This window comes from Petaurus breviceps, unplaced genomic scaffold (assembly GCF_028583685.1).
Source record: "Petaurus breviceps papuanus isolate PSGF00001 unplaced genomic scaffold, PetGlider_PUasm1.0 545, whole genome shotgun sequence".
Taxonomy (NCBI): domain Eukaryota; kingdom Metazoa; phylum Chordata; class Mammalia; order Diprotodontia; family Petauridae; genus Petaurus; species Petaurus breviceps.
Window position 1 is genome coordinate 2,878,580 of NW_027186366.1, and position 18,879 is coordinate 2,897,458.

General features: G+C 50.8%; 1 protein-coding gene across 1 annotated transcript in view; it reads right to left on the reverse strand.

Annotated features, from left to right (window-relative positions):
* USP33 (ubiquitin specific peptidase 33) overlaps positions 1-18,879 on the reverse strand; it is a 56,103-nt gene that overhangs the window by 28,963 nt on the left and 8,261 nt on the right. Inside the window, exons 2-7 of the mRNA XM_069102250.1 lie at positions 14,426-14,558; positions 12,306-12,359; positions 11,648-11,710; positions 8,426-8,581; positions 6,100-6,199; positions 1,574-1,643 (exon numbers count right to left, since the gene is read on the reverse strand). Coding sequence (XP_068958351.1) covers positions 1,574-1,643; positions 6,100-6,199; positions 8,426-8,581; positions 11,648-11,710; positions 12,306-12,359; positions 14,426-14,521 — 539 coding nt within the window. The 5' untranslated portion in view covers positions 14,522-14,558. The remainder of the gene's footprint in view (positions 1-1,573; positions 1,644-6,099; positions 6,200-8,425; positions 8,582-11,647; positions 11,711-12,305; positions 12,360-14,425; positions 14,559-18,879) is intronic.

Genomic DNA, 18,879 nt, shown 5'->3' on the forward strand with positions numbered 1-18,879 from the left:
GTGTGTGTGTGAGTGTGTGTGTATGTATGAGTATGTGTATGTATATGTCTGAATGTGTGTGTATGAGTATGTGTATGTATATGTCTGAATGTGTGTGTGTGTGTGTGTAATAGTAATGGGAATTTGAAGATCTCCCCTGCCCCTTAATAAGCCGAATGTAATCACATGGAGCCTGGGGTGGAAGGAGCTTGCTGAACAGATGGAACAGAGCCCAGAGGAAGCTGGGAGTCAGAACAGTTAGAGCTGTGGGAGAGAGAGGACTCAGGCAAACAGACAGTTAGTATTATGACTGGTTTGTTCCTTCAGTGATAAGATGTATTAACTTCTTTGTTGCTATGGTGGATTTGGTTTTCTGGTGTTGGGATTTGGCTTTCTGGCGTCTAAATAAATGTTTTGTTTGTGTCTTATATATGGAGAGTCTGTTATATCTGGCAATTCAGAATTATGCTGGCATATTCATAGTCACTATCAGTGCTGTGAATATCATATTGGTGGTACACTCTGGGTGTGTGTGTATGAGTGAGTGTATGCATGTCTGTATGTGTATAAGTGAGTGTATGTATGTGTGTGTAAATGCAAGGGGCCCTGCCAGGCGCCTGGGGATACAAGGGTCCCAGTTACCTTACACTGGCCCTGGTGGGGAGGGGAGACCAGCTAAGTTTGCAGAGCCCCAGGAGGGCAGTAGTGGGAGGGAACAGAGAGGAGAAAGGTGAGTGTGTCTGGGGAAGGGGGAATGGCCTCTCCTCCACCCATAACTGGCTGAGCAGAGTCTGGAAGAGGAAAGCTATGCTCCCACTCTGGTGCTGGCCAATCCAAGGAGAGGGAGCTTAACCTTTAACTTGAGAGAGGAGAAGACAGGGAGTGAAACCTGGCCCAAGAGGGGATCCCACCAAGCAGAGGGCACCAAGTGAGGGGAGGGTGCAATGGAGTGAGCATTCCCAGCAAGAGAGCCACTGTGCCCAGACGATGACCAGGCGTGGAGACAACAAGAACGTCTCTCTTGCGGACCCTGGACAAGGTACAACCATTGCTGCCAACCCTGTGGCACCCCAATGTTCTTCCTCTGGGGTCCATGAGCTTGATTTCTACATCCTCTGATAATGGCACTTCCACTTACTGAGTTTTCTCTGCTAAGTCAACATTCAGAGAAGGGGTCCTGAAAGTGAAGAACTGCCCCCCAGCTGCTCAAGAACAGGGAAGGTCACAAGAACAGACACTGATTGCAGGGAACCCTGTGGCAGAAAGGTGAGGGGCGGGAGAGGGGGGGAGGACTGAAAAGATTTGGAAACACCAGATGGCAGAAGATATAGTTTCTTACTTCACTGGGCGCATGAAGACAGACAGACGTCCCTCCAAGTCAGCACCGCAATGGGACAGGGACAACACAACATCTCCATAGAGCTACCTAAGGGCCTGCTCACAGACCAGGCTCACAGCCCTGTAGCCCCTCGCCCTGACACAGGGCTCTCTTCCCACCTGAACCCCGCTTCAGGCTCGCCCCAGTCCTGAGATGCTTCCTTTCCCCGTGTGGGCTCCTCCTGCTATAGCTGACAGCCATGTGCTCTACACTCACCAATTAGAAAGAGCTTGCAAAGCCGCATTCATATAGCAAGTGTTGCCGATGTTTTTCAGACCCGTAAGACCTGTCAAGATAAAAAGAAACTTCTCAGATTCAACAAGCAATGAGGCATCAAGGACATTCTGTTGGACTTGGGAGGGTGGGAGCTGCATGCCGGAGTTGGGCCCCCTCACATCCTGGGAGTCTCTTCACAAACCACACGCTAACATGCCCCAGCAGTTACCAGCTCCCAAGTCTTTCCTGGCTTCTTCTGTCCCTCTTGGCTCAGATCCGGTCTTGTCTTCCTCCTTCCTTGCTTGTCTACACCTGCTGTCTCTACCCCCTCTCCTTAAGTCACCACAAGGCAGAGTTCTTTCCCCTCCTCTGCTGCTGAAGCCATCACCAAAGCCAACAGTCTTCTGTCCCACTGCCTTTTGTCCCCTACAGCCTCCCAAGCTGGATGGCCTCCCCTCCCTTGGCTGAAGACACATTCTCTCCTCGACCTCTGCCTGCCTCGGTCTCCTCATCTAGTCCAGGGGGATCACGAGCCCTTTGCAAACCCTGCCATGTGACACAAAAGTGCCTGCTATAAGCTGTTCCTCCCTCTTCTTCCTCAGCAGAAACTGATCACCCTTCGTGGCTCTGTTCTGGGTGCCCCCCGCCCAGCCATAGGCAGGCTGAGCTCTAGCCCCCAACTCTCTGGAGCGTGGCACAAACCAGATGAAGACATCACTGGGAGGGACCCTTCTGTCCCTGCGCGGCCCCCATTTCTATCTGAGGCTCCATCTCTGACTCGGCATGGCCAGAGCTGAGCTTTCATCAAACCACCTTCCCCTTCGGGATTGTGGTCCTCTCTCCCACGTTCCCATTCTCTCCTCCTCAAACCCAGTGGCCTCAGCCATTTTCTGCATGCCTGGCTTCCGTAAGAGAAGGCAAACAGCAGGAGAACCTGGCCAGGTGGTGAGACAGCCAGAAAGACCTGGTGACGTCGTCCCTCTCCTCCACACAGGTCAGGTAAGCCAAGGCAGCCTCCATGGGGCCTGGTCCCACAGAGGGTTCTGGGAAAGGGGAGCCAACAGCCCCCGAAGAGAGAAGACAGCTAGGGGAGGTACGCTCCTAAGGGGTCAGAGAAAGCAGAGGAAGGAAGGGCCGAGCTGGAGAGGTCACCAAGCCTGGTGCAACGATGATGAAGTCTCAGAGGAGCTCACTGGGAGTTGAAAGCACAGAAATTCTCTGGATCTGGGGGATGAGTGCAAGGGGATGGGAGACATGGCAGGAGGGGCCCACAAGCCAAGGCTCTGTGGGGGATGTTGGCCAGGAATGAGCAGGGGCTAGGCTGGTGAGGGCAGTTTAGAGGAGCACAGTGGGCGGAGGGCAAGAGCGGCACCTCTGTGTCTCCTGGGCTTGTTTCCCTACCAGGGAAAATGAAATGACCCTTGCAGTGGAAAGGAGAGACTAAAAATGAAAGAACTGATTCACCATCAAATCCCGGCCCCTCCTTCTACAGACAGATGAGGAAATGGAGGCAGGGTCTACAGCAGGATTTGAACTTGGGCCCAATGCTCCATCCACTCACTGCTATCTGCCAAGCACAAGATGCCCAGCAGTCCTCAGGAGTCTGGGGTATCTCAACAAGATGAATAGGAGGAAATTAAAAGGACCATCAGCTGTGAGCGAGCCAAAGCTGAAGCATCAAGGTCTCTTCCCTGGCCAATGCCCAACAAGCTCTGGACACAGCTGACCCAGACCACCTCAGGCTCTCTGGCCTCCCCAACTCCTGGTCATCGGTCTGGGGAATGCTCCTGCAAACACTCATTGGCTCCCCTTGGCATCCTACGGCTCATCTCAAACTACATCTGGGGGAAAGAGTTAAATTTACAGACCAAATGAAGCGCTCTGAGCGACATTATAAAGAAAACACAACCTAAAACCACCCCAGAGACCAGGAGACTGAGGGAAGCAGAAGTGACCAAGGAAAGCCAAGGATGGCCAAATATAGCCAGCACAGGGCCACAATGCCCCGCTAACGTGTGGCTGGGGAAATCTCCAACTTTGGCAACAGCAAACTCACCGGCCCCCAAAATGGCTGCATGACCACGCACCCTCCTCATCTGAGGAGCCCCATCAGGGTCAAGCACTCAGCGACCGGCCGCTAAGCCCAGCCAAGCTGGTCAAGGTATAAAGGGGAGAGAATCCAACATGCGTGCGCCAAGGAGATTGACCGCTACATCCGCGAGGAGCTCAGGAGACCACCATCCACATGGAGCTTAGGTGGTTACGTTCACAAGGAGCCTGGGCAGCCACATCCACAAGGAACCCAGGTGGCCATCCGCGTGGAGCTTGGGTGGCCACCATCCACATGGAGCTGAGGCAGTTATGTCCACAAGGAGCCTGGCAGCCACATCTGCGTGGAGCTTGAGTGGTCACTATCTGTATGGAGCTTGGGCGGCACCATCTTCATGGAGCTGAGGCAGTTATGCCCGCAAGGAGCCTGGGCAGCCACATCCACAAGGAACTTGGGTGGCCACCATCCACATCTATGAGGAGCCCTGGCGGTGGTGGCAGTGAGGAGCCCCGGGCAGCCACGACCAAGGGCCCAAGGCCACCACGCCTGTCTCTCGTGACAGAATGGCCCACAACGGCCTGACAGAGCTCATGCTGGGCCCAAGACCTGCCCCGTCTACACTGCTACATTGTGGCAGGGGAGCTGTCTAAGTCACAGGGAGAGGCAGAGAACAGATACAAAGTAACCAACCACAACCCCTGACACATCCTGGTTTCTGCCTCCACAGGCTCCCTCCCACACCTGCTTCTCTCCTCCCTCATGATGTGTTTCCTCCTGAGCCCCCCATCCCCCTCCTCTGGCAGAGTTCTTCCGCCTACAGGAGTCCTTGGTCCTTCACTTCGTCTGCATCAGACCACGCGACCCAGGATACTTTCACACCCCCACCGTTATTTCTGAGGGCACAACAGTCTTCCACTCCATTCACACAGAGACCATCGGGGATCCGGACACCAGCCCCTTTGTATTCCAGCCCATTCTTTTCTCTTCCCTCTCCACCATCAGCATCAGAAAGACTGCTGTGCCCATGGCACCTCCCTCCCTCCTGCCCTCCCTTTTCCATCACACTGCACTGACCCTGAGTCTATTTTTACACCAAAGGCGTGCATATCTCCCTTCACTCCCTTGCTCTGGGTCACTCACCCCATCTCTTCCTCCAAGTGTGTGAACTCTGCCATCACTAATGTCTCCTTTTACCATCCCTTCTCTTTTCCCCTTTCAAGCCCTCAGAACAGAACCAGCCCAGCCCTAGGTCCTCGGAAGATATACCTGTCTCCTCCATTAGAAAGCTAGCACTCCATCATTCTACAGTGCAATCTAATTGCTCAACAAATTTCCCTTTCCAGGTTTCTTTTTCTCTAGTGTTTGCATTTTAAAATCCCTACTTAGCTCCAGTGTATTCATCAAAAAATGTGTGAAAGTCCTCTATTCCATTAAAAATCCACTTTCCCCCATTTGCAGGATGAATTATGCTTAGTAGTAAACTCATCTTTCTGGAAACTGTATTTCAAGATCTCCTCTCATGACGGTACAAGCTGCCAAGTTTTGTGTGATTCTGACTGCAGCGACTTTGTACTCAAACTTCTTTCTGGACACCTGCTGTGTTATCTGTTCTTTGACATAGAAGTTTAGGATTTTGGCCATGACGTTCCTGGAACTTTGTCTTTTGGGATTCCTCTCAAGAAGAGACTCATTTTTTCCTCTGAATTTCTGTTGGCAAATGTTTAGGGGTCAGTCAGAACCTCTCAAGATCTAGAATCATTTTATGTACTGCTCAGCGTCTTGTTTGGTCCCAAACTGGAGCATTTTGCCAGGATCAGGCTTTGTTCCCCCTGCTCCCATATGGGGAAAGGATCAGCAATCCTAAGCTTCAGAATCTTCATGGCTCTCCTCAGAGGCTGCAGACAGATCGTCAGAGATTTCGGAGCCCTAAAGCCTAATGTGTCAGCATCTGAGGTCTTCTAGGCCATGCTAGTCCTTGATGCCTCCCCACTTCCCACCCCTGGGCTCTCTCGGGGGGACCTCAGCTCCACAGGCCTCCAGTGACAAGCCTGTCACATCGCCTGGGGGTGCTTCAGTGGTTCTTTGTGCAGTCCTGCGGTGGAAGAAATCCCTAAAGTTTTTGCTCAAGTGGGTCTGCGCAGACAGCAAACCCGAAGGCAGGAATCTATGCTGTGAGCAAGTGGAATAAGTCAAAGGAAACAGGGCCACATACTAATGCCATCTAGGTACTAGTGTTATTTTCATTTTGCTAACTGCTTCCCAAATGGCATTTTCATCTGGCTCTGTGTGACCTCTCTGGCATGTGCCATGTGGCATTCACACGAGGCAGAAGAAGCCAACGGTGCCACTTTTCACCAGCCGGGCCCCTCCCACCTCGCCATGAGCACGGCACCGCGTGGCTGTCACCACAGCGAGGTGAACTGTTCTTTCCCCTTTCAGAACTCCCTATGAGACAGGACGGAGCCCCTTAAATTACCTCTCGCTTTCAGCTCATCCTCTTCCTCCACCTCCCTGTCCAGATCATTAAAGACTGCAGCCAGAGGAGTCTTGAGGGTCGGGTGAGGCACCTTAAAGTCCTTGCTCCCAGAAAACCAAGAAGAGACACATGTTAGATCTTACCTGATGCCACCAGCCATGCACAGACTCCCCCAAGTCCGGCAGGGGTCCCCTGATATTCCTGAAAGGCCTCATCTGACACGACAACAGCACAGAGGAAGCTCCTGATGCCTCTACCCAATGGGGCCAAGGCCAAAGGGGATAGGCCTTGTGCAGATGCTGCCCAAGGTCACAGAGGATCATTGCCAGGTTTGGCTCCAGCCACAGCAACTCCCAGAGACCACCTGCTAGGTCCCAGAGCAGTTGGGGTGGGCACCGGTGGACAGAAGGATCACAATAAGGAATCTGATCACAGTAGGAAGACACCCTGGTAAGATAGGAGCAAAACCCTTAAGGACTGACTTAGAACAAAGGGAGGGGAAGGGGCCCCCGAAAGGTCATTCAGAAGAGGCAGTGGGCTCCAGGATGCCTGGGAGGGACTCCAATCACGGAGAACCAGAGCCTCATGCTGTGACACCCCATGAACGTGGCCAGGCCTCACACTATCCCACAGTAATACTATGGAGCACTTTCATACTCAGCAGAGCCCCCAAAGTCACAAGAACCCTGCTTGGGCAGTCCTCCTGTTCAGGTGCATCAACAAGCCTCTGATCACAGCCAAGCAGGCTCTGCTCTCCAGGATAGGGCTCACAGCCCAATGCCAGGTCTGGGGCACAAAAGCAGGATCTCAGTGGTACTGGGCCAGGACCAGAGCCAGGGGAGACCTGGGCTCCAGTCCAGCCTCTGTGTTCTGATTCATTGTGGCGCCCTGGGCCAGTCATTCTGGGCCTCAGTGTCCCTATGTGAAGTACTCACTTCACAGAGCAGGTGTGAGTGTTAAGTGAGAATGCAGGCCAAATGTGACCCTGAGGTCACCACCCAAAGCTTCCTAGTGTATGACACAAGAGCCCTGATCACGACTCTCCAGATGGACAGAGCACAGACTCCTGGGCCATTCATGCAGGTGAAGACTACGGAGAAAGCCAAATGTTCTTTTATAGCAGAGTGACCCAGACGCCTGATAGGACCCTGAGGGAGAGTCTGGGGGCCTGTCACCAACCCGAGGGATGGGGTGCCGCGCGCGCTGCCAACCACCTGAAGGCCTCTTGTGGCCTGACAGATGAGGGAAGAGACTGGCCTGGTCTGTGAGAAGGCTTGGAGGAAGATCCAGGGCTCATGACTCTGTGTCTGGGCCAACCCTGAGTATGCAGTGTGACTGAATGAATGGAATCTTCCTAGAATGCCCAGGACAGACATTTCCTGCCTTTCTGGCCGGAACATAACCTTGAGATACAAGGCTGGCTGGGGGGGTGGCCCACAGCCGAGGTGGAGGGTGAGCAGAGTCTCTGCTCTATGGCTGGGTCTCAGCTCTCTCTGTTCCCACCTGCCACAGATACCCCAGGAAGGCCTCTCATTAAAAACGCTCCTTTCTCCTCGGGTCTAATGATAACATGTGCTCTAGAATCCCATGCCACTTATCTCTGCAGGGAAAGAAACGAAGAGCTTTTGAACTTGCACAGCCTTGAGAAGTGGGCACCACAGTGAGGCCAGGACGACGTGTTGATGCCAAGGGAGAGTCTACAGGCCCATTGCTGGGGCCTAAGGAGCCACCCACATCTCTCAACTGCCCAACCCAAGGCCCTTTCTCAACCCTCTGACACCGTCCAAGGGGTGCCAGGGTGCCCACAGAGCTAGGCCTTGAGTCTATAAGACGCAAGTCCAAATCTGGCCTCAGCCACTTGTCTGCTGTGTGAGCCTGGTCAGCCCCCTCAGCATCCCAGCTGGCCCAGTGCCTGGAACACAGTAGGTTTTCTACAAAGGCTTGTTCCTTGCCTTCCCTCTCCCATCAGACCCAGAGTGCCTGTAGGGCCAGGATGGGTTTGGCCAGCCCTTAGTCCAGCGCCCTGAGCTAAATAAACACTTGGTCACCTCCAGCAACTTGTCTCACATTCAGTTTCATTTGTGGAAAAAGGTCAAGTTCCTTGAAGTTAAATGAAGACAGGCTGGCATATACACCCCGCCACCACCCAATGGTGCTATCCACACAAAACAGTGACTCAGGCCTCGGGGCTCTTGGGCTGGGTACAGCCCCTCAGCACACCAGAGGGTGCATGTACCTGCCTGTGACCACAGAGTGGGTGGTGCTTAAGTCGTGTCCTGCCTTCACCTTCCAAATTCCCTCTCTCAGTGACTATTCTTGGGCCCACCTGGACGCCGCTTTCCGGGGCCGTGGGCGGCGGCCTCGTCGTCTGGGGCAGGGAAGCAGGAAGCCCGAACTTCCTCTCCAGGAAGACTTCTTTGGTGCAAGCATAACACCAAATCCGCAGGGTGGTGAGGTTCACAGTGAGATAATGCTTTGTCTCCTGCAGAATTCAGGGCAGAAGCATTGATTAGAGGCAGCAAAGTGTCAGCCTCTGGGGCCCCATCAGTGTCCCTAGAAACTCCCTAGCCCCTTCTAGGCCTCACAGCATGAACCAAACCTCCAGAAGAAAGTCTAGGGGCAACTCAGGGGCATCAAGGAGCACCTGGGGGAGACAAAAGGCCAGAGAGCCGAGCCCTCCCCGCAGTCACCTCGGCCTAGGACCAGCCTGGGGACCCCAAGGCATGGAGGGACCTCCGACAGAGAGAATGCCTGGGGTCAGGGCTGTCAGAGGAAGTTTGAGCAGATGGAGGGACACCAAGGCAGAGAGGGGGAGGGCAAGTGGGGTCACTGCGTGGTACAGACAGGGACAGAAAGGCTAAGCCAACCAGGAGCAGGTGGACATCGGCCCTTTCCGCTTCAGCTGGCTCAGTGGATGAAGGGCCAAGCTGGACTCAGCAAGACCTGAATTCAAACCCAACCTCAGAATGACTAGCTGGGTGACCCTGGGTGAGTCACTTCCCTTCTGCCTGCCTCTGTATCCTCAACTGTAAAATGGGGATAACAACGGCCCCCACTTTTCAGGATTATCATGGGCATGGAAGGAGATACTTGAAAAACCAGATTCAGGCAGGGCCTGGCCCAGAGCAGGCTCCCCCTCACCTTCCCCTTCCCCAAAAGGGCTTTTCCTGGGACAGGTCTGAACACGTCATACATCTCACCCCCTTTCCTCCCCCACCCCCAGGCCCACACATATTCCAGGGATGACCCTTAGAGAGTAACCCTTCCCATTCTCATCTCATTAGATCTTCCCAACAAGCCACGGAGAGCCACGGGATCATCATTCCCACTTTACAGAGGAGCTGACGTGACCTTCCCAGAATCCCACAGCTGAACTCGGGGCTTTGTGACACCAGGCTCAGCAATCAATCCACTCTTCTCTGTGGGGCCCTGAAAGCTCTTCACAGCTGGGCCCTATCTCCACGTGCATGCACACACACACACACACACACACACACACGTGTGTGCCATGCTCCAGCCAGCCATGCACATGCACACACTCTAGCTTATCACATCTGCCTCTGCGCAGCCAGAAACACTGTCCCCTCATATCCCACCCTGTGCGTTCCTGGCTGTGTCAGGCACCTTCTGCAGGAAGCCTGCTTCGGCCACGTGGGAGCAAGGGCCTCCTGGCCAGTGTAGACGGGCACTGGCTAGGTGGCAACCTCCTGGAGAGCAGAGCCTGGTCTTGCTCTTTCCTTACATTTCTGGCACATGCTATGTGTGAAGTGCCTTCTGAACAAGTAAGAACAAAACCAGAGAAGCCTTCAGTCGTGGAGAGGCAGACTGGCCACACATGGCGCCTAGTGACCAGATGGGAGACAGGGCTGGGAGGTCGTTGGGTTTGCAAGTCCTGAGCTGCAGGGTTCAGACGATCCTGCCTCGGCACTAATGCCCTAATTCCCAAGGCCCTGAGGCCTAGGATGGACGACCCCACCAGGCAGGCCAGGGCTGGAAACGGAGCAGAGGAGGGCAAGAGAGAGGAAGGAGGAAGGAATTAGGGACATAACCATAGCCTACACCCTGCATCCCTGAGATGCCCAACACAAGGAATGGAGACCGACCAAATGGTCCAGAAATCAGGCAGGAGTGCTGAAACCTCAGGTCTTGCTGAGTCCAGCCTGGCCCTTCATCCACTGAGCCAGCTGAAGCGGAAAGGCCTATGTCCACCTGCTCCTGGATGGCTTAGCCTTCCTGTCCCTGTCTGTACCACACAGTGACCCCACTTGCCCTCCCCCCCTCTGCCTTGGTTTCCCTCCATCTGCACTAAGACCAGGAAGGGGCCACTCGAAGAGCCCTCAGGAGAAATACTGCACCCCAGAGACCTCCCTGGTTCTGTCCCTTTCCAGGTACCAGCTGATGCCCAAGTCTGGGGGGTCAGGGCCACTCTGAGGTCCTTCACTTGTCAACTCCTCAGGAATCCTGACAATAAGCTTAAAGTGACCAAAAAAAGGCCAATGTTTCAAAGTAAAGATGGAACACAACACAGACTAGCCAAAGTGTCGGGAAAATTCAGTTCAGTTTCTCCTGGGAGATTTATGAAAATCAAATTTACATCAACAGCTTCCGCTGCAAAGTTGAAGCCAAAACCCACAGAACACTATGAAATCAAAACCTGCCCCCCCCACCCCCAGGCCCTTCTTTGGGGCCTCACAGGAAGTTCCTTATCACTCAAGCTCTTTGGGGGCAACAAAGCATGGACTGAAGGTCTTTGGCAATTTCTTGGGACTGATCTGTGACCCCAGATTCCTGCCACATTAACCTGAAGAGCAGCTGGTCCATATGGCAAATGAGCCACTCTGGCCTTGGGGCAGACTGCAGGCAGGCACAGAACCTGCCCCAAATGAAATCTCAGGAGGCAATGATCTGTCTAAGGTGAGGGACTGGCCCATGGCATTCAGGCCGCAGCCTGGGACCGAGGTCTCCCTGACCCCGAGGCACCTCTGCTCCCTCAGGCCAGGTCAGGGGATGGGGGGAGAGAGGAGGTCACAGACACAGAGCAGACTGAGCACAGGGACCCAGAGGAGAAATGTGGCCATGCCTTGGTGTCCAGCCTGAAGATGATGTGAGGAACCTGAGCACAGACCACCAGAGCAGGAAAAGGGAGGGCTGGAGATGGGGGGGTCTTTGGCATCAGGAAAACCAGCCTGTGCCCCCAACCCTAACCCAGAGTCACCCACCTGCTTCCATGCTGCTCAGCCCCAGAAGGCACGACCAGAGGCTGGTCTGGCTGGTTACAAAGGCCCCCCGAGGTCAACCAGGGTGCCCCAGGATGCGGCAGACAGAGAGGATGCCCATCCCTCAAAGGAGCCTCACACAAGTCAGCCTGCCCTCAGAGCCTTCTTTAGACGCTTCCCCCACATGAATGGGATGCTAACCCTGTAGCCATCCATCACTTCATGGAGAAGGTCAACATCCCAGAATTCATGGATGACGAGGGTGGCAGCTTTCACACCCCTACTCACACTTTCACAAGAAACATGCATATGCAAAGAGGGGCTGCACATACCTGAGAGTGAATAGTACTATGGTCGACATAGGATTCACCACAGCCAACGTATGCACATCGGTTCTGCAAAGAAACAGAAAGTGAGTGCGAGAGCCAAACTAGGCCTGCTTATCACCAAAAGGTGGTCCCCCAGTTAAGAAAAAACGCCAGAGATTTCTTGCATCAATAAAGCACATTCATGAGTGTTTTACCATGAAGACAAATGGATAAAAGCCACAAAACAGCCTACCACACGTGCCCCCAAACTATTTCTAGACATACATAGAAATATACATCTATCCATCTATCTACCTGTAGGGGAATCTGTTTTATATTGATTTATCTATGTACGTGTTCTTCCATTCTTTCTCCCGTCCCCCATAAAATGCAGCCTCCTTGAGGACAGGCACCGATCTGCTTCAGCCTGGTCGGTGGAGCAGGCTGCAACACACAGTCAGCAAGGAACGAACGAACACACCCCTCTACCCCCACCCCTAAAGCATTCACGTTACTACACACTTTCCTGGGGTCTTTAAATACATTTCTGGTCACAAATATAATTTTTCGAGCTATAAATTTGAGCTTTATAAAATTCTGTCCAAAATGCCTCGTACCGGCATAAAAACACTGGAAAAGATGAGCCATTACACCCCTAGAAAATGCTGGGACGCCCACATACCTGCAGACAGGCCCAGAGATTTGGTCCTCTGACTTGGCAGTCCTGACAAGTGCCCTGTGAACAGAGACAGCCTCTTTAGGAAACATTTCACAGCCACCCTTGTTCCTAACACAATTCCTTAAGAGTAAGCAGGTAAGCCTTAATGGAACAGGAGCAGACAAAGCAGGCGGTGCCAGGAGACTGGAGGCTGAGCCCCAGCCGCCAGACACACAGCCCTGAGCCGGTGGTTCTTTTTCCTCTGGGCCTCTCGAGGTATCAGGAGACCCCCCTGTTTTCCAAAGCTAGGCCCAGCAAGCAGGCCATGCCCTGACCTTGGCAGGACAACTGTCCTCTGGATGATCTCGGCCTCTGGCTAAATCACCCAATTATGGCACTGCTGTGACCAGCACCAGGTGTTCTGAGCTCAGGCACGTTCGGTCACAAAGCCCTGCCATGAAATCAAACCTGTCTCGTTGTTGTTACCCCTCAGCATTGGGGCTTGGGCTCCCTGCATAGTCACTGGGATGAGAATCAGGATCTCCCCACGCTGCCTCGGACCAGGCCCCGGGCACATTCCCCTGGCCAGCTCTGTGCAGCTCTAACCACCCCTGGCTTAGAGGCTGCTGCAGACTGGTTGACAGGCCCCAGTTCTCTTGCTCACAAAATAAAAGCACTGACTAAAGAGGGAAAAAGGGTATTACATTCAGAGGCGGAGGCCCTGAGTGAAAATCCTGGCCTACTTCCTCCTCTTTCTACCCAGCAGCTCCACTAAATCACCTCTGCTACAATCCGATGATTGAATCATTTCTGAAATCCTTTCAGACCTATGGCTTTACAAGCTCGGCCACACACATGCTGTGACTTAAAATAGGTGCCCATAGTAAGCACCTACAGTGTGCTGGGTACAATTCTTATCTCATTCAATCCCCACAATCGTGCTAGGAGGGAGGTACCATCCTGATGCCCATTCTACAGCTGAGGAAACAGTGGCCCCAGCTGCTGACAATGTCACATCATGAGGTAAAGTCTTTAAAGGATTTTCCTCCCAATAGTCCCTGGCATAATACAGCCTGACATCGGCAGACTCCCTGGAGGCTGCCCCATCTTACAGAGAAGGACACAGCATCACAAAGTGGTCTGGAGGGCTCCTTCCATGACGCCACCCTCAGGCCTGCTGGTTCCTGCCTCATCCTGATGCTCCCTAAACTCATGGGCCCCCTGCAGACCCTCCAAGGAACCCCTGGAGCATCCTGTGGTGGCTACACGCAGAAGATATCCAAGCTGTCCTTTCCCCCTCCCCACTGTCTCTGTGACCCTCTGGGAGGAGGACAGAATGGCCACCTGTTTCGTCCCCAGCCCCCCCCCCCCCCCCCCCCCCCGCCTACCACACTGGCCCCCAAGCTGTCGGAGCACTCCGAGGTCGCATGTTTGCCTCAGTTTAGCCTCTTCCTAGGGAAGCTAGCTCACAGAGGCAGCCTCAGGAGACCCCTCTATGAGCCACCCCCATCCCACGTTACTTCCTGGTTCACAAGAAGGCAAGGGTCCTGAGCACACTGGGCCTCCCCTCTTCCCTTGCCTTTATAAAAATGTTAGTGAATCAGGCTGATCTCCACGTATACACACATGCACACACGGTACATTCTTCTTTTACCTATCAATTATCATTCTATACTTCCAGATAATTCTCTTTCTATAACAAGCCAATCCCAAAGACAACGTCATCAACCCTGGACCAGCCCCTGCCATCATACCACGCCAGCACCAGACACATCTTAAACCACAGAGTTAGGGCAAAGTCAGAGCACAAACCCCCATACGGAGGTCAAAGGCCATCTGGTAAAGCATATGCAGCTGATGCTAACAAAAATCACCTTACTTCATTCTCATCCTGTCAAAGTCAGTTTTTCCCAATCTGGATTTTGAAGCTTGGTTTTTCCTTGGAACTTTTCTTACTAGCCATTTCCAAGACTCATTTGACTACAAATTTGTACACATATAGCTCTCCCTTGGAAAACTATCAATGAAAAAATAATTAAATTACCACGTACACTGCCAAGTTTTATCCACACACTTGGTCATCAACAAGCCTTGAAGCAAACTGATTTCAGCAAATGTTGAAGTCACAAAAACACAGAACTTACAAGAGATTTCTGTATCAAGTTTTCTTTTGTTATTTCACCCACTGACTCCAAATGTGGACAGTCACTGCTGAGGGCTGGCATTTCAACGGTGGGCATTTCTTTAACTCCCGGAATTTTCAGGGCAAGATAATATCTATATGACAGAATAAAAAAACCATACAAAATATAAATTAGGGAGCTGTCTCGTGACCATAGCAGATAACAGTACAAATGAAAACTCACTCAAATTCACCCTGTATTTAACTAAAAAGCTGCTTTTTTGTGTTTAGCCACAAAATTGGTAAACTGGCCAGTTAAGGCTTGTCAGAACACTGGAAACCAAAATCCTCACCAAGTGCCTGGAAGCTCGTTTCTCATCACCAGGTGCAGAACCTGCCCCCCCCCACCCCCTTCCAGTCTCTCTGTTTTTCAGAGATTTGCAAAAGTCAGAGGAGCAAATAAAACTCAGTTAATTGTGAAGCTGTTGCTCATTATTGCCCCTTGAAAGGATTTCATCTCAGAAAGAGAGAAAAATAAACCTGTTCTCAAAACACAGAAAGGCAGCAGCTGTGGGGCTAAATGGGCCAAGCTCAGTGAAAGAGAGAGGCCTGAGTCCAAGGCCTTGCTCAGACACATACCAGAGAAGATCCTGGCCAGTGGCCTCACCTTTCAGGGTCCCGGGAAATGGACCCAATGCTGAGCTATAAAGAGGGAGTTGCCAATCTGCATTAGAGGAGATTTTGGTTTCGGTTTTCTATCAGATTGTTGTATGAAAAAAATCAATAAAAAAATTAAAATGAAAGGCGAAAAAGAGAAAGACTTGTTTGCATGTCCATTAGTGTATGGATTTACTGTAATTTTTAAAAATCTTATAATGCTTTAATATTTGGAAAGCACCAGACATCTATCTCAATTCCCTGTGAGGTAGGTGCTATTATTCCCATTTTCCATATGAAAAAACTGAGGCAGGCAATATTTAAGAGGCCAAATTTGAACTCGGGTCTTCCCAGCTTCAGGTCCAGCACCATCCAGCTGCCTTACTGTGAAGCAACTTCTGGAGCTTGGAACACATTCTTCTATAGAAGCAAGCAATCAATCAACATTTCTCAAGCACCAGCTTCTACACTTCTACAGCCAGACACTAGGCTAAGGCATCTTCTCTATGCCAGGAACCAAAGTTGGAGCAGTCTCTGCCTTCAAGAAGCTTACATCCCATCAGAGAAGAAGCATGTTTGTGCAAGGCCCTGCATCATCTAAAAACAAGTGATGGGGAGGGGGGCGGGGAGGCGGGGACAAGGGCTCCACCAGTGAGGAAAAGTCTGAACAAGACAGAAAGCAGAGTGTGGGGGCCAGCTGACAAGTCCAGTGCGCAGCCACCTTCACCCTGCAGACATTTTCTGGGGCTGTTTCTGCCCAAGTAAGGTAACCCATAATGGCCTTGCTTGCCTTACTTTTTAAGTTCATTGTTTCAAAGGGAGGCAGGGGAACTACTGCTGTGGCCCGGAGCTCTTGGACAGGGTCAGAAGAAGCCAGGGTTAGTGTGGCCAGTGCCCTGGACTCATGAGAGGAGGGGCAGGGGGAGAGCCCTTTCTGACAGGTTTGCTTGGCTCCCAGGCTTCTATGAAACCAGTCCCTTCACCCTTTTTTAGGGCAGACCACAACTGCTCATCATTCCGCAGCAGAGAGGTGCCCCAAGGACTCCAGGTCTCTGCCAGACTAAAAAAGCAGCTGTATTTTTGGACACCAGGAGTCTTGTCTCCTTCTTTCTCTGATTTCTGTGCAGTTAAAGCCTAGCAGGGGCAGCCCTGGGTCCAAGGGGACACAATTTTTTAACTCTCTGGACAGTTTCAAATTGCTTTCCAGAATGGCAGGACTAATTCACAGCTTCACCAACAGTTCATTAATGTACCCTTTGCCTCGGTTTCCCCAACTGTAAAATGAGGATAATAATAGCACCTACCTCCCAGAGTTGTTGTGAGAATCAAACAAGACAGCATATGCAAAGGGCTCAGTACAATATTTGGCACATGGTAGTTGCTGAAGACTTATTCCCTTCCTTCTTCCCTATTTTCCACAGACCTACAACATCCCACTTTCCTCTTTAGTTAACTCTGCCAGTCTAACAGGTGTGAGATGGAACCTTGGAGACTGCAATTTCCATTTCTTTCATTATTAGTCATCTGAACCACTTTTATACGGTTATTGCCTATTCAGGGGCCGCTACATGGCCTAATGAGCAGAGCACTGGCCCTGGAGTCAGGAGGACCTAAGTTCAAATTTGGCCTTAGACACTTAACACTTACTAGCCATGTGACCTTGGGCAAGTCACTTAACCAATTGCCCTGCCCTCCCCCTCCAAAAAAAAAAAAAGAAAGAAAAAAGGAAATGCCTGTTCATATTCTTTGATCATTTGTCAAATGAGGAATGGCTCTTACTTTTACAAATCTGAATCCACTTCTTATATATCCTGGAAATGAGATTTTATCAACGAAACTTGATGTAAAGACTCTTTCCCAATTACTTTCTTCCATTCTAATTTTAGCTGCATGTGGTTTGTGTAAAAGCTTTTTAATTTTAAGTAATCAAAATCCTGCGACCCTCTCTGTCTAACCAACTTGAATTTAAAAGACATGAATAGAAGCTGAAAGTGTGGGCAAGGAACCCATCAACCAACAAACATTTAGTAAGCTTCTCTGTGTGCCTCGGGCACCAGAAAGATAAAGAGACAAACAGCAGGTGCTTGGCCTAAGGTAACAGAGATCGATGAACTTTTAGAGGAAGTGGGTCGTCCACAAGCTGAGTCTCTAACAGGGAGAACTGAGGAGGGGCTGCCTTCCAGGCAGGCTGCTAAAGAGAGAGGGGGAAGGGCAACCTGACTATACGCAAACTGTGCAGAGAAAGGGAGGCTCCACTCGGGTCCTCAAGGACTTTAAATGCCAAACTGCACTTGATCGTATAGGAAGCCACTGGAGTTCACATAAATCATCAGCATTGCCATACATTACCAGCAATAAGATAGAAAGAGAAATTCCATTTCAGACAACTGCAGACAATATGAAATACTTGGGAGTCCACCTGCCAAGACAAACCCAGGAACTCTATGAACACAATTACAAAACACTTACCACACAAATGGTCAGATCTGAACTGGAGAAATGTCAGCTGCTCACGGGGAGGCTAAGCCAAGAGAACAGAATGACAATTCTACCTAAATTTACTTACTCAGTGTCATGCCAATCAGACCACGAAAAAACTATCTTATAGAGCTGGAAAAAATCACAACAAAATTCATCTGGGAAAACAGACGGTCAAGAATATCAGGGGACCTCGTGAAAACAAACAGGGAGGAAGGTGGCTTAGCAATACCAGATTCAAAACTATAATGTAAAGTGATCATTATCCAATCAGTCTAGTGCTGGCTAAGAAAGAAAGTGCTGGATCAGTGGAACAGATTAAGTACACAAGACAATAGTAAAAGACCTTAGTAATCTTGTGTTTCATAAACCCAAAGACCCCAGTTTTGGGGACAAGAATTCACCATCTGACAAAAACTACTGGGAAAACTGGAAAGCCATTTGGCAGTAAGTATAGCCCAACATCTCATACCCTATACCAAGATAAGGTAAAAGTGGGGACATCATTTAAACATAAAAGATGATGCCATAAGCAAATGAGAGGAGCATGGGATACTTTACCTCTCACATCTATGGATAAGGGAAGGGTTTATGGCCAAATAAGAGATAGCATTACAGGCTATAAAATGGATAATTTTGATTATGTTAAATTAAAAAGGTTTTGTGCAAACAAAACCAAAGTAGCCAACATTAGAAGGAAAGCAGGAGACTGGGGGGTATTTTTACAGCCAGTTTCTCTGATAAAGATCTCATTTTTTTTGGAAGGACAATTGGGATTAAGTGACTTGCCCAAGGTCACATGACTAGTAAGTGTTAAGTGTCTGAGGCCGGATTTGAACTCAGGTCCTCCTGACTCCAGAGCCAGGGCACTGTGCCACCTAGCCACCCCAAAGATCTCATTTCTAAAACATATAGAGAACGTAATCAAATGTCTAAGAATATGAGTCATTTCTCCATCAATAAATGGTCAAAGGATATGAACAGGAAGTTCTCTGAAGAAATTAAAGCTATCTTTAGTCATATAAAAAAATGCTCTGGATCACTACTCATTAGAGAAATGCAAATTAAAGCAACTCTGAGGTACTGCCTCACATCTATCAGATTGGCTGATATGACAGAAAAGGAGAATGACAAATGCCTGAGGGAATGTGGAAAAGCTGGGACACCGATGCAGTGTTGGTGCAAAGGACCATGAAACTCTGGCATTGCCTTCAATCCTGCAATACCACTACCAGGTCTATATCCCCAAGACACTTAAAGAAAGAAGGACCTATATGTACAAAGATATCTATAGCAGCTCTTTCTGTGGTGGCAAAGAACTGGGAATTGAGGGGCCGTTCA